The following is a 16,127-nucleotide window of genomic DNA, read 5'->3' as shown; positions in this document are numbered from 1 at the left end:
TTGTTTATGCTGTACAGTGCCAGGAGAAATGCAAGGAACTGTACATTGGGGAAACCAAACAACCTCTCCACAGAAGAATGGCACAACACAGACATGCCACCTCTTCAGATCAGGACTCAGCAGTCCACTTACACCTAAAGGAGAGCGGTCACTCCTTTGAGGACAGCCAAGTACGGATACTGGCCAGAGAAGACCATTGGTTTGAGAGGGGTGTCAAGGAAGCTATCCATGTCAAATTGGAAAAACCATCCTTAAACAGAGGTGGTGGGCTAAGGCACTTCCTATCATCCACGTACAATGCAGTCCTCCACTCCTTCCAACAACAAACCAAAGTTCACACCATTCAAAGAGACCTGGTGACTCACCACCAAGTGATCCAGCAGACAAAGGGGAGACACCACAATCGAAACTAGGTGACCAACGGCTCTCAGGTGACCACTCAGATCATTAACATGCCAATGGTCCACAGGGGTTATATTTTCAAGCTCTGTCCCCAGCGAGTTCAGAACTGAAGAAGCCTTCTGGATAGAAGGCGAAACGTCTTCACAGAGAAGAAACACAGTCCGGTTGACAGAGAAAACTACCTTGGATTTCTTGTGTAGTTTTTCTGCCCCCCGTATCTATCTATAGGTATCGCCGCCTTCATAGTTGCATGATGACCTACTGACCTCCGACCCCGCTAACCCAATCGATTCTACCGGCAGTTTATTATAATTAATATAATTAATGTATTTCTATGTTCTCTATCTATTCTCTCCTCTTCCTGTCCTCCTCGCCCTTCTCCTCTCTCTACCCAGCCGGCCATCAGCAGGAGGGTCCCCCTATATGAACCTGGTCCTGCTCAAGGTTTCTTCCTGTTAAAGGGGAATTGGGATTCTGTAAAGCACCTTGATTATAACAGATGCTATATAAATAAAGATTTACATACATACATACATACACACACATCGATCTAGGCTTACCTACACTAAATTTATTTTATTTTTTTAAAAACCACATTCTTTCTCAACAGCACTCAAATGAAACATCTACTCCATTCAGGTCCCTGTTAGTGAAGTCAACACAAGTCATTGACAGTGAACATAACATGGTCTGATTCTGTCATTTAAATTGAATAATTCAGGATATTAAGTTAAGATTATTGTATTCTATTATAAAATATCTACTAAATATATACCTACTACAAGAAATAGTGTGTATTAGAATGTGCCCATGGGGTGTATTATAATGGGTTGTACTTAAGTGAAACAGACCAACAATTACAAGTAGATGTATAGTATTTGAAATCTATTACATGAAGTGACAAGACGCTAAGACATTAGAATGAGACTGTCTGTTTTCGACCTGGAGGCTGGTAGGTTGAGAAGGAGGTAAGACTTCTTCCATGTGAGGGCAGACATTTAACCAGATGTGCATCTCACTGAGGTGGGGACTGACAGGAAAAAACTGTCAATATACTGCAGTTAACAAACACAGACAGGTCCTGGGTTTTAAAAGAACTTTTAACTTTGCCAACCAACTGTCAACCAACTCCAGCCACTGCCAGTGTCCTGTCCGAGTGTAACAGTGCTGTGCACTTTGGGCATTCATTATTTCTGGCCAGCATCATCTTAATGCAGCTGCTGCAGCACATTGTCAAGGCAGGCCTTCTATCTCAGCTGTAATGGAATCATAAACACAACAAAGATGACTCATTCACTTGTAATTGATTGAAATGATCCCCCCCACCCCACTCACCCCCACCCCCCGACAATGGGATTCCCACCAGTTTATTTAAAATTGAAGCATCTTCGATAAGAAATGAAACAAAAGAATTTCAAGTTGAATTTCAACCAAGAAGTCTCTTTGACCTCGCTGACTGAGAACGTCCATCAACCTCACCATGAAAGCCCTGCAACTTGTATGGGTATTTGAAAACACCTCCAGGAGACTTGCAGATTATAGAAACCACCTCTGCTTCAATCTATGATGCAGACAACACAGCTTAATTCCCAACAGCTTATACCCTGGATCAAGCATAAATGGATACAGAGCTGCAGTAATCCTCCAGAAGGTTCAGAATCAACTTTTAAAGGAAAAAATAAAACAGATCCACTTCTACACTGATGCACTACCATACAAACTTGATAAAACAAAGAAAAATTAACGATTTTGCCTGCAGACAAAGGTAGATCTTTAATACCGCCGATTACACAAGCAAAACATTGAGTCTTCTCAGTGATTTGGCCACCTATGAGACACTGAAGCAGGACCCTAATAATGCTGACAAAAAAGAGAGAGAGAGAGTGCCTTTAACAACTGGAGAAGAACCAAACCACTGACAGGAAACTTGAATGCACACGCTATGCTGGTAAAAACAGTCCAAAAGCCCCCCTCAGACCAATCAGCAGCAGTATTAGCTCCATTACTTATGACACCTGGACTCTACCCTCACTCTGCTGCTCAGGGGAACTGAAAACCATGTTAAGAACAACTAGGATTGTGCTGATACGATAAGGACTCTATATACGATAAGTTCCTATAATGTTGGCTCACAGTTCACCCGCATCCCACCTTCAGGTGCAGTTACCACAGAGAAGAGGCGACTCGTCCAGGACAACACAGTCTCAGTCTCTGACAGACCTCAGTTATCACCACCTACTTCCTTTTCTGAGAAAGCTTCTACAGACACAAACATGGCTATGCCATGTGTCTCCTCTAGTGGCCAAAAATCGATCAACCATGGTTATGACCTATTCCTCAGGACCTACCCCCAGTTCCTAGTTTATGTATGTGGATGACAATCGGGTTAAAAGCAAAAGATGTAGAAGTCTTCAATGTAGAAGTCATGCAGTGAATCATAAAGTTAAGCTTGCGTGAGCGCACACTCAGAGATTAACAGCAATATATTAGCCTATAGATGAAAATGTAAAGAATTCTAACTAACTATTTAATGATTGACATTTATGACTAAGCAGCACTAACAATTATACTAACATTGGCCAATATGATTCTGTTCATTGGAATTACACAGATTCAACAACATATCTGACATCATTGTGCTTTTCATTGGAAAATGATGATGGGATGCCTGTCATCCAGAGACATACATGCTAGTGAAGGGTGAGTGGGAGCAGTATTTCAAGCTGTTGCATGAATGTCACCAACAGGTATGCAAGACTTACTGTAATATGGAATAAGTTGAACGAATGATTGAACCTAACAGACAATTATTCAAACTAACCCCATACAGTGAGTATTGCAGAAAGAAGCTTCTTATGGATCAAAATGAGAAGCTAGTTGTGTTCAGGGTGACTCAAGTGGGAGCCATTGATGGTTGGAGTGGGAAATTAGTCAGTCTTTCCATCACAGCCATCAAAAATACCCATGACATCTATCAGGATGTTTACAGATGTGCAAGTAAGTTCTTACGCACTGTGTTTTGCTGCATTACAATTTTCATTACGAGTTTCATCCGAGCCTTTTCATGCAGGACAAACTGGCCAGCAACAGATAAGAAACAGATCAACCAGCTTTTATTCACATGCCAGCAACATTAGTAGATTTTGCTTAATTGTGATTCAATCTTCTCCAATGATATTGAAATGTAGAATATCCCAGATGCTTTGCTGTTCTACGTGTTTATATTAAGAGGATATGGCAAGAGGTTTGTTTTTAACACAACCTTTCCCACTAAATGTGCAACTTTATGTGATTCTACATAATAATAATTATGGTTTATGGGTGGTGCTGCCAGTAATAAATGATTTATTTTCAGCAATTGGGTATTATTACTGGAGTAATAGATATATCATTGTAGAAAGTGATATCTCTGACAAATTACAATTCTAATGGACTGCTTTGCAGGTAAATAAGTGTGAATTATCCGATTAAGGCCTGCCTGACACACACAATGAATCAAAAGGTCATCAAGAGGTTGGATGAGACAACCAGATTTTGGTCATGGTGGACATGCATTGGGACTCAGAAATTCATTCAATTGAAACAATACTTTGTCATCAAGATTATTGTTTATATTTATTTCAGGCATAAATGAGCAATGAATTTACTTCCTGGGGCCACTGTACATGTTTCATTTGAGCAAAGATGAACCAACTATCATGGATCTATTAAAAGAGCCATGCCAACTCTTCTAGTCCTCCAGTAAATTTAAAGACAGTACTTAAATACACACAGATGTCAGATACATTATCTGGTTCATACTATTCTAATTTAATTTATTTATTCATCTGTAAAGAATAAATGTTGACACAATTTCAAAATGGAGTGAGTGACACTCCACCCGCTACTGTCTTCCGTGGTATCGACACTGAGGTCAAAGGTGGAAATTGTCACTCTGGATTTCTTTCGAGTATAGTTCAATATCCCCATCTACTGGAGATTTTTGGAAACGCACAAGGGCTGAAGCACATCTCTCAGTCTCACTTGTTTCTTAATATTTAAGAAAAAAACGAAAACATTTAAATCGCATTTGAGGTGTTTGGGGTGACCCGTCTGCATAAGATTTCACAAGTAAAAACCAAACCACGAGGTCACAAGAAAGGGCCCCAGAGGTCAGAGGAGATTGCATCAGAACACAGATCTCTCCAAGGCTGCAGAAACCCTTTTGCATCAGTGAAGTTTCACAAGAGCACAGTGCTTTCTTTTTTTTTTTTTTTTACATACTTTGTGAATTAGGACATATAATCCGGGATTTATTTCCCAAACCCTACTGTTTCTCTGAGCCAGATCTCAAATTACTGTTTTAGCTGTAAACAACTTCCCATGTTGAAATGATAAACACGGATATGAGACACGATGTAGGCTGATATCCAGTATAAAGCTGGGGATAAACTTGCTTTGTCAGAGGGTATTAGAGAGGTGAAAGGTGGATGCAAAAAAGAAAGCGTTGCGAACTCGTTCTTCTTCAGCACAGTTAAACATAATAAGCTCTAAAATAGCAGTCGGCTAGATTCTACATCTCGTCCACAAGTTGTTGCATAATTTGTTTCGATCATCGGAATAAGCTTCCTTGGGATCATTTGTTTTTCTATCCTACAATTTCAAATAAAATTAATTTATAATATTTGGAATGATTCCCTTTGCCACTACGTCAACCTTTTGCGTCCTCGTAGGCTCGTGATGCCCGGGTGGGGTACCTCATCAGGATGCGCGCGCACGGCGTGCAGGTGGGCGGTGTCAAGCGGCGCGCGACGGTTGAGCGGAGGGTCTGTGCGGATGTTTGGATGTAGCGCCGTTTTTCACCACAACTGTGTGATTTATGTCAAGCTCTGACAAGAAATTACCCAAATATTAATAGTAGTAACAGCGGTAGTCGCAACAATTCAAGCGGCACGATGAGCAAAGTGCAAGGCGGAATGAAATGTGTGAAATATCTGCTTTTCGTATTCAATTTCATCTTTTGGGTAAGTCGGTATTTTTATGCAGTCGGCGCAGTTTCTTTATGTCCTTTTATTCATTGCTTCATCTTCATCTTTTGCAATATTACATCTGTTCATGTTTAGATGATCGCAAAAGGTCACGATTGCATGATCCCAGACGGCGCTTTGTTGTTCTCTACTGTTTACATTCTCTTAAAAATCTGTACGTCTTTTGCATTTACTTATAATTTTAAATACATGTTTACGGTTCAGCTTCCTCAACCTGAAGTTTTTCTCCCGCATCCAAAGTACAGGCTATTGTGATTCTCAGCTGTGGCTGCCTCGTGTCAGTCCTGCTTGATGGATTCACCTATTAACTCTTGATAATTTAATAAGGGAAAATCCATTTAGAATTGTCTGTATGATGCATGTAGCCAGTGATGGAGCGTGACTAACAGCAGACAGCAGAGTGCTGCTCCTCCTTTAACAGTTTTCACATGTTCTTCAAACATTGGCTATTGTTCAGTGACATTAATGTTATCAATCTGAGGATATAAATGTCCTTTACATTTAGAGTTAATTTCCTAATGGGGCACAATGCTGTGTTCTGGTATGTTTGGGGACATAAATTTCCCCCCCTTGCAACTTATTATTTCCTTCGACTCCAGTAACGTTATCTTAGTTAGCAGTCCTTTTGAGACAGAGCCCCCTGCTGGGCATTTGTAGTACAAGCGGTAGCCTCGATAAAAATGGCTGCCCTGCTGGGGCGATTTCACGTCTGCAAAAAAACGAAAAAAAGCGATTAAAATATCGTATGGCAATCCCATTAGCTTGGAGTCAATAGTTCTATCAGTCAATCACAGAAAATGTAATGAATGTGATAATCAATGGACTGCAGATCATGCATTTTGATTTCCCCATTTTTTTTTTGTTTAATATGAGTTTTAGGAATTGCATTATCCTTCTTGTGTCAAAGAAAGCTACTCAGAGCGTATTAGGACCTGTTACCTGTTATGTACTTGTATAATTGAAATCATTGCCCTTTTCATTATAAAAGCTCATTTCACCATTATATAGTCATTGTTTACAACTAAACAAGTGCATCTAAATGGATTTAAATGGGTGGATTGACTTGTGTACTCGTGTAAGATGACCAGTTTGTTCAGACTGGTACAGTGGTGTCTTTGTTTGGGGGGTTTCAGAATGGAAAGCAGAGCTGTTGTGATCCCAGCCAAAAGGGCTGCATAGCTGTCATTTTGGGATCTGGTGCCAAACAATCAGCCAATGGAAGTGTGAGTTACATCACCGAGGCCCTGTGAGGCTGGCACAGACAGAGACTGAAAGACAAAATGAGAGTTGCTACTGCTTTGGTGCTATTTCACTTTTTTTTAATGGTTCACATGGTAGTCTGAAAATAGTTCAGCCAGTTGCGACCAACCGTTCGCTCTTGTAGGATCTGTTAGACAGTTTTAAACCACCAGTCGCTCAGCAAGTGAATGAATTAACATTTCTGGCAGACGTTGAAAACAGGCATTGAGCTTTAAGAGCCACTGTAGTGACAACACTAAACAAGAGCAGTGTAGAATCTTAATCATTTGGAAAAAAGCAAAAGATGGGACCATCCCAGCAATTCATGTGGTCACACACTCTGGCCCATCAATTAATTTCAACGAGCATAATTGTGAGCTCAATAAGAATGATTTGAGGACCACTTTTTCAGCTGTCTGGCCTGCTGGTATTGGCTGTGGGGCTCTGGCTCAGGTTCGATCCAGGAACGGTGGAGCTGTTGGCAGGTGATGGTGCCCCAGAAACCTTCTTCATCGGTGCGTATACTCACGCCCACATTAACGTTACAAATAATGGGTAATTGTTAAACATTGTCGGTCATGTTGAAAACATATGTATATCACATGGAGTTTGCCATTAGTGGCTGTGCTCATGGTTTACAAATATTGATCTGTTTTGATATGATAAAAGACCATCAGAAGAGGTGCTTTATGACAAATGGAGCCAAACCTCCAGCTGATTAATGAGCAACAAGATCTCAACACCTGAGTAGCTTTAATGAGTGACAAATGAGGAGCTATATTGCACTAATTGAAACAAAACAATATATGATGATGTAAAAAAGGCCACACAAACACTATTCAGTGTGTCACAGTGTTGCAGGCAACATAGTCACCCGCCCCCCACCCCCCACACATACACGCTGCGTAGGAGCAGATGATTAGAATGAGGGCCATTCTTGTGACTCCTATTTAGACCATGACCTAAAATGATGACTTCACTTCATCAGCTGCTTGCTGTGCTGTCATGGAGCCGGCTCCTCCCTGAGAACAGGAGTTCAAGTGGGGCAGGTGGGAGGAGATGACAACCTGAAGAGTCAAAACAAAACACACAGTTCATGCTGGCACTTAGACATGTGGATTCAGCTGAATTGTGGTTTAGGGCCATACAGTTTCCTACATTTTAAAAAGTGGGTTTTCCTCCATGCTGTATGTAGTTCAGCTTGAAAACACTAGAAATAGGAATAAGGACAGTAGCACCACATGTCTATGATTCAGAAAGAGGAGAAATGGCAAAATTACCCTCATTAATCTCTCTTATAACAGAAAATGCTGCCAAAACTACACAAATCTTTGGCAAAAATGTCAGTTCCACCCTTATTAACACAAATTAATTAAATTTGCAGAAAATATGTTCTATCGTTTTACACCCTGTAAGTGTTGATCTGTCCTGGAGCATCATGCAAACAGCTTCATGTATAGTGGTTTAATTTATTTCTAAGAAACTCTCAGGGAATCTCCTTTCTGACTGTCAGTGTAGCCATGGCAACAAACTAACCTTAGTGACCTTCCTGCATTCGCTGTTCCATTATTGCCAGCGTGTATTAAACAGAAGCAAGATTAAACAGAATGTGATGCCATAACAAGGTAAAGTGAAAGGATTCCCTGTGGACAGGTCCCTTTTCTTTCTGGTACCCTTGTCGCTCTGCTGCGCCAAGCATGTAAACAGAGATTAGTAAGTTCATGGATGTTCTGAGGAACTGAAAAGATACGCTCCAGCTGATAAGGTTTTATAGAGGTGGGAGTAATTTACCTAAATAAAATAATATGAATGTGTCCTTCCAACAGTCTCTGTTGTCTCTAAAAACAAGACTCCTTATTCCAATAATCACATACGATTTTAAAAAAAAACCTGGAGGTTTTAAGGATATAGTGAAGAGGCACATCACTTAAATTTCAAAACTTTCTCTTCACTACACATTAGATTTCTCTCTCTACTCCCAACACGCTTCACCTTTGGCCCAACACTCGAAAAACAACAGCCTGCAACCCTCGTGTGGGTTAATTAAATTGTTGCTGTGGCTGCAGTCTGTGTCACTGATTAGACTCCAAGCATGACCCTCAGAGAGTGTCCCAGTATATGGTTACACTTCACTGCAGCGGAGGCTGGGAGTACACTGGGGAGGTGACGACATCCAGGCTTAGTTCAGTTGTACTAAAATTTGATTTGCCAGCTTAGCGGATGCCATCTGGCCTTTTTTTTACCCCTACTTACCCCACAGGACTGTTTATGGTCTTTGAGTGATTGGAAATAACATTAACATATCTATAACATACCTAATTTCCCATTCGAGTCCATTAGCTTTCTGAGTTTTTCTGAGATTTGTAGATAAGAAGCATTCATCCAGCTTCTTTGATTTGTCCAACTACTGAGACGAGACAGATGGTCAATGAACATATTTAGGTTCAGCAGTTTCTGGACTCGCTCAGTGAAAGCACTGATCTATCCTTTTGATTGATGAATTCATGTGTGCTATTGATTTAGAATATTTCTACACCAGTTCCAAGATAACATTATAGGTCAAGCTATTTGAATAGTTCCAATCTAAATAAATAAATACATTGCTTATTTCTGTTTTACTCCTGCATTTTAACACGGAACGGAGGAGTATAATCAAATAAATAAGGATAGAATGTAGGAGTTGATTGTCACTGGCTTTCCACCTACACTTTACTGCTGCTAAATAAACACACCAACTTTCCTTTTCTTTTCTTTTTTTTAAATCAAGCTTGCCTCAATAAAATCTTGGATTATGCTGCCACCCAATGGCCGAGAAGAGAACTGCAGCAATGTGACGCACTACTGTCAGATAATCCACTGATAAACTGTGCAACTACTCTTTTCTCAGCTGTGTACATACTTCTCGGTGCGGGAGGCCTGATGATGGTTGTTGGCTTCTTTGGCTGTTTCGGGGCCATGCGTGAATCTCAATGTCTGCTTGCATCGGTAAACGGAAACATGCAAACACAATCAGTCCCTTTTTTAACACACTGTTAACTCTTAATTATTATATTTCCTCTTTGTTCTGCAGTTCTTTGCTTGCCTCCTGATAATATTTGGAGCAGAGATTGTGGCTGGTGTGTTTGGATTTATAAACAAAGAGCAGGTATCTTACTTAGTTATTTTTGTTGTCATCTAAATTTATTTGGACTAATTCTCAACTTTTGCCATTATCAGATTGTGGAAGATGTTCAAAGCTTTTACAGCAACTCTCTCACTGATGCCCCCAGTTCCAATTACACTGCAATTACATACATCTACCATAAGACGGTAAGGTTTGACTTCAAGTTCCTGTCTTCTGTAGATACCCCATAATGGTCTTAGGTTATGTGTTTGTTTGTCTTTTTACAGCTAAACTGTTGTGGGGGCTCGACTTCCGAAAAGTCCAGCGTACTTTGTGCAGAAGTTCCTGAGGATACAAAGGTAGAACCTTACATGCTATGACAACATATGTCCACATGGTGACAGTATATAGTTGTCTATAACAAGTGGCAATTTTGTATGTAACTTAAATAATTTGTACTCTGAGCAGAATTTGTTGGGAAAAGTGTAAAAGTTTATAAAATTCTTATTATTTGTTTGTGTATTTCAGGATTGTTTTACTGCAATCACGGACTTTTTCAATGAGAGGCTTCATATTATTGGATACATTGGCATTGGTGTTGCAGGAGTGATGGTGATGATTTGCAAATACATAGATTATTTAGGGCTTCAAAACAAAACAGTTTGAAATTGTTTAAAAATGTCTGTTTTTTGATATTGTAGATCATAGGAATGATCTTCAGCATGGTTCTGTGCTGTGCCATCAGGAACAACAGGGAAGTCATATAAACGGTGAGTTGACCTCATCATATACCCAACCAGCCAACCTGACATATATATTTGTCTCCTGCATATGAAGCTACAGTACATTGTCTCCTGACAGACATGGCCGATGTGATCGGGAGGATTTCAACAGATCCAAGCGGCCCGTGGACATCTCAACTCCTCCAGTTCAATTCTGGATGCAACTTTTTCACTCCTGTGTTTTAACATATATTTCATTGGCTGCTCAGTGGACCACCAAATCGTCAACACTTCCCAAGATTTGACACAGGAGGAACGTTTCTGTAAATACGGACATCTGATTTTATGCATATGCTGTTAACATTATTTATCATGCGTTTTCTAGCCAATGTAGTGTTATTCATAGGTAATATGCTGTTCTTATATTGTGAGCCTAAATGTTTGGAGGACTGGTTTACCTTTGGAAAATAACTGAATACATACAGCACTTAGTTTTAGATAGATTTACTTTGATTCCCAAAACTAGGAAATTAAATTTGGATGTAGAGCACAAAATGTAATTTTTGAAAAGGTCTGATGATAAACTGCAATGTTGTAAAAAAAAAAAAAAAAAAAAATCTGCAAAGTCCTTCACAGTGCCAGATCTCTCCAGGGCATTAGTCAACTGTAATAGTGGGCTTAGTGTGAGTGAACTACTGTGGATGGAAATGTTAGTGTATCAGTAAAATGTGAAAAATAATTCAGTTCATACATTCTTGTTAACCACAATAAAAAAACAGGTGCTTTTATTGAGGTGTGACCATTTTCTATCTAGCAACTGAAATGTGAGCTGCAACATATTTCATGACTGGTTCCTTGTATTTTTGTACCCAAGATAACCAAAAAAAACAAAACAAAAATCTAATTCAGTCAATTTTAATGCATATTGAATTTGTCCAAACATCCACCACAAACAGAGTATGCAAGAATCACGTAGCAAGAATGGATTCATCTTTTCTCCTCAAGTGATGCCACTCTGTATCCTTAAGGCATAAACAAACAAATTTTACATACGCATTGATAAGGTATAAATACCATGTGAACAAACATAATGTGCATGAATGCATATCAAGTTTTGCAGATAGTAACAACACGTACACTCGGACTATCCGACAATGAAAGACCTAAACACGACAGGACCGTGTTGATTTTTTTTCAAATGTATGGTCCCCTGCTAGTAAGAAGAGTCACGATCAAAATATAGACCACGTTGTTAACGGCATATTTCAGTATAAAATGTAAGAAAATGCAACAATGGGCCCTATTTAATTCTGCTCTGCTGCCTTTGCTCTAAACCGAATGTTAATTTTCTTTAAATGGACAAGGAGAAAAGACAAGCAGAAGTCTTTAGCTGGAGTACAAGAAAAAACACTTTTGTAAATGTAAATAGTAAGGTCAAAACAAATATAGGTCAGTCTTGTTAATGGAATTGAATGCCTTCCCTCATAGAGGGAAACAGAAAAGGACTCTTTGGGTCAAAGAAAGTATAACACTGCAATTCCTGCCCCCCGATCCAGTACATCAGCTTCAAGTGCAATCATGGCACGTGACCATTAGAAGGGATCAGAAAAGTGCAACTTAGCCGTCAGATCATGCAGGAGATACAAATCTAGGGTCCTTGTAATTGGATGGTAAATAGCTGCCGCCTATTTCTGTTGAACCGCCTACACATGGAGGCTCTCTGCATAGCAAGCCTACCGGCCCATGTGCTCATACCGACAGAAGGCTGAGTGGCGAGTTGTCCATGATGTATTCGCCAATGCCCACAAAGTACATAACCTGTGCAATGCCGAAGAGTGGAGCGATGACAAGAGCGCGACAACCAGCACCCTTTAGGAAGGCAGTAGGTCCCTCTTTCCGCAATATTTTACTGTGAAGGAAAAAGAAATAGGCTTGTTTATGCAGGCTTACACATTCAAAAAGTAAATGGATAACTGATATTGAAAAATTGTCTTACGTCACACAGTCAACGACTCCACTGTAAGTCTCCTCACCGGATCCTTTGTTCAAAGACTGCAGCCTCGTCTTCACCACTAGGGGGCAAGAGACTCATTAACAATGTTTTTTTTTTAAAATCAATATTGGAATTATAGCTTCACAGTGTGTCCAACACTCACCATCACAGGGGTTCACGGCCACAGCAGCAGTCGATCCTGCTACACAGCCTGAGAGGAAAGCCCAGTAGAAGGGAGAGGACTCCCCAGGACTAGGTTTGCCCATTTGGTTCAGGTTAGCAAACAATGGGAAGTAGACAACCGAGAAGGGGACATCCCTGACAGACAAAGATTGAAATAAACAAACAATGTTTAAAAATAGATAGATAGATGTACAAAAATTAAATTAGATGAGAAGTTTAGCAAGTGAAGAAGGAAGGACTTCCATTTACCTCATCAGAGTTGCGCCCAGACCTTTGTAAAGACCTGAAACGCCCTGAGTTTGGAGGAGCTGCCGTGCAATCTGGATGGCAGATGCAGCTCTGGGCACTGCAACTACTGCACCGGAGTTGTAGGAACGACTCAACATGGTGTTGGTGACCACAAGCTTTGTGGACGACATCTTGACTGGCCTTTGCTGCTGTGCAGCTGTGATCAGACAAACAACCATCATTTATACAGTGTCAAAGTGATGGGGATTTATATTACGGTAAATAGCTGTAAAGAGTAAATTCTTACCAAGTCTGCCTGCATCCTGTAGCTGGATCTTAAGCATTTCCATAGGGGTGGTGATAACAACCTGGCACATGCCTGCACCACACCCTGCCAACATCTCTTTGAACACTGTCAGACTCTTTCTGTTAACAGACACACAGATCCATTGAGTGAAACTAAGACAATTGACAATTTTTGCCTTTCCCCCTGTGGTGGTATGCCTTCGTACCCGTCCTTTGCAAGCTGATGCCTAAAAAAGTCATTTGCCGCCAACTTGATTGCCTTCTCAGGGGTGACCAAAGTGAGATTCACAGCTGCACCTGAGGAAAAAGAAGACAAAATATTAGAAATAAAGTCACAATAAAACCTAAAACAGCCAACACTTTATTAGCATTACAACAGCACAATGTATCAACTGCATTCTATAACACAGAATTTATTGTACTGTACACAATTTTAAGTAGCATAAGTTAAGAGCATTAGTTCCATTACACAAAGATTATAGGAGCAACGTGGGAAACTGAAACAGAGAATGAGGCAATAAAGTAGGAAGGAAATGAAAAAACAGAAGGGGCAGGCATTGGGTCTCTGAAACACAGTTAGCATACGATGAGGAAAAAATAAGACCTACACAGTGTGGAGTAAACTATGAGAAAATAAACATCCATTTAACGGCTCCAAGGAGTTCATGACATTAATGACAAGAACAAAAGACATGAAGACATGTTAGTGAAGCGGTGAACCCAATTCCCCTACATGCACTGTGTGTTCACAGACTTTGAGAATCCTGGTCTAAGAATAACATTTTAAACTTTTAAAGTCTGCAGAGACACAGTTGCAAGTGTGGAAAATGAGGACCCATGACAAGTCAGAAAGGACAGTGGGAAAGACAGTCCAAGAGTTCTTAATCCAGTAACAATAGATTGCAAACAAAAACCTGTGCCTATAGCTTTAAGTAGAGCAATATTGTAAGAACCATTAATGATTTGCCTCCAGCGTGGCTGCGCCTTATCGGCTAGCCTTCAATATCCCAGGGGGGACCCATGTCTGTAATATGAAAAACACAGATGCAAACAAACGGCATTCCTCACAAGCAGAGACCCAGGCTAAAGGTCTCGATTTTCTTTATGCACAACTATCACCACAAGATTTCATTTTTACATTTCTGTATTACATTTATCTTACAATTACATACATGCATTTTACCTATGCTGTATGAATGGTGTTAAAATAGTAATGCTGTTTTCACCTTATTACATGTAAAACTATATTTGTGTAAAGACAGCAACTCATTCACACAGTTTACATCTAAAGATTCAGTAATTTAAGAAACTCAGTTGGCATCAGTAATCACTGTGGTAGTCACTGGTCAGGCTCACCATGTCTGTATATTGTCCTACACTAGCTTTAAAAATGAAGTTTTGTGTTATCTTACCCCTGTACATTCCAAAGTAACCTTCTGATCGAACGGTTTTGACAAGGCAGTCCATCCTATAAAAAAAGTGAGATTTTACCAAGTGAGACTGTAAAATTCAAAGTAAATAACCTTCAGGAGAAATATTCTTGTGAAAGGTAACAATGACTCAGGATAAGTGGCAAAATGATTCATTTAAAAAAAAATTAGTATATTGTTGTTTCACACAGACATGACTCCCAAGTCTGGTCATGCAGATGAAACGTATAGCAAAAGCCAGGAAATGTCCTTATCTTAGAAGAATTTTCACGATTATTAGTCATCAACATTCTAGTATGTACTGGTGCTAAATGCCAACATCCATCTGGATGCTCTGTATGAGTCACAGTATGAATAAACAAACAGCAAATAGTTTCAGGGCGTCTTAACATAAGACCGGTATAATCCACCCATACATTAGTGTTGCTACATAGAAACCGATTTACAAAAACACTTACATGCTCTTGTAGACCATCTGACCCTGTCTCTGATTTTGCAACCTGGTTTTGGCCAAGTCAATAGGGAAGACACATGTAACACCAACAATGCCAGCGATTCCTCCATTAATGAGTTTGGCTGGGAGGCTGAAGAGATCAACAAACAAATGCAAATGTATGACAAACAGTCACTGCCAAAAGGGAATACAGTAACTATGCTTTCATTTCTGCAGAACAAGAACAACAAGTAAATGAGAAGAGATTCAAAATTACCTAATTTGATGCTGAGACATGGTTTTCTTGGAAGATGGAAGATGTAAACGTTCTGGGGTCGATGCACTGAGAAGACTGGAGAGAGAAAATGTAGCCAAAGATGAGATGTTCACACTCTCACGAACATACAGTAGAGAGAGATTAGCCGGTTCACTTAAATAGATACACACTTGGTCACGAGACCACGGTGTGGGGGACTGCGAACATGGAGGGGGAGGGGCCATAACACACATACCGGAATAACCATGTAAGGACATATAGGCCTTCAATACATTCTGGATAACGTTGTCCCGTAACGTTTTAATGTTGTACAATTATATTTGTAAATTCATTCTCAACGTAGGATATGTCTCGTTGAACTAAACAAATAGATTATTACGATTTACAGTAATTAATTTAGGAAAAAAATTGAGAATTTTCTTGTGGATGAGAGAAATATTACTTCACAGCAGGTCAGTAGTTGTACCAAAGCAGATATTCTCATTTCCATACATAGTAGGGTTAGGGTTAGCGTTACCGAGACCATTCAGAGAAAAACCCACGTCAAAAATACGCACTATTCCAAGAAACTTAATGTTTTCAAAAGTACCCACAATTTCTTTAAAAAGAATCTTTCAAGTAACTCACCAAATATAAATATTCTTTTATTCTTACAGAAACTTGAATCTTGAATCCAGTGAGGTCAAGCTCTATCCGCTGCAATGACTTACGTGTGCTAAAATACCGCTGAAGAAAAGGCTGGAAATTTCCATTGACTTCTGTAAGGGGGGAAGTGGGCGGGGCT

General features: G+C 39.9%; 2 protein-coding genes across 3 annotated transcripts; one reads left to right on the top strand and one right to left on the bottom strand.

Moving 5' to 3' along the window:
* The first annotated feature begins 5,159 nt into the window (after positions 1-5,159).
* On the top strand, positions 5,160-11,281 carry LOC130523890 (tetraspanin-2-like). Of its 2 annotated transcripts, none has more exons than XM_057029491.1 (9): positions 5,160-5,405; positions 7,081-7,183; positions 9,436-9,653; positions 9,739-9,813; positions 9,885-9,977; positions 10,059-10,130; positions 10,300-10,383; positions 10,473-10,541; positions 10,633-11,281. In XM_057029491.1, the coding sequence occupies exons 1-8, from the start codon at positions 5,337-5,339 to the stop codon at positions 10,536-10,538; spliced, it is 780 nt and encodes a 259-aa protein (XP_056885471.1). In that variant the 5' UTR covers positions 5,160-5,336; the 3' UTR covers positions 10,539-10,541; positions 10,633-11,281. The 2 variants fall into 2 exon arrangements, with proteins under 2 accessions (XP_056885471.1, XP_056885472.1); XM_057029492.1 differs by having other exon boundaries at positions 5,165-5,405; positions 9,556-9,653.
* Positions 11,282-11,392: 111 nt separating this feature from the next.
* On the bottom strand, positions 11,393-16,127 carry slc25a55a (solute carrier family 25 member 55a). The gene is made up of 10 exons (XM_057029490.1): positions 15,971-16,127; positions 15,344-15,418; positions 15,092-15,217; positions 14,616-14,671; positions 13,410-13,500; positions 13,205-13,323; positions 12,919-13,114; positions 12,650-12,804; positions 12,490-12,565; positions 11,393-12,402 (listed from the first exon to the last, which is right to left on the bottom strand). Exons 2-10 carry the CDS (start codon positions 15,361-15,363, stop codon positions 12,243-12,245), a joined length of 999 nt encoding a protein of 332 aa, XP_056885470.1. The 5' UTR covers positions 15,364-15,418; positions 15,971-16,127; the 3' UTR covers positions 11,393-12,242.

Source organism: Takifugu flavidus, chromosome 4 (assembly GCF_003711565.1).
Source record: "Takifugu flavidus isolate HTHZ2018 chromosome 4, ASM371156v2, whole genome shotgun sequence".
In the NCBI taxonomy this organism is placed as follows: domain Eukaryota; kingdom Metazoa; phylum Chordata; class Actinopteri; order Tetraodontiformes; family Tetraodontidae; genus Takifugu; species Takifugu flavidus.
The sequence above is the reverse complement of the archived record's forward strand: the minus strand, read 5'-3'. Positions and strand labels throughout refer to the sequence as shown.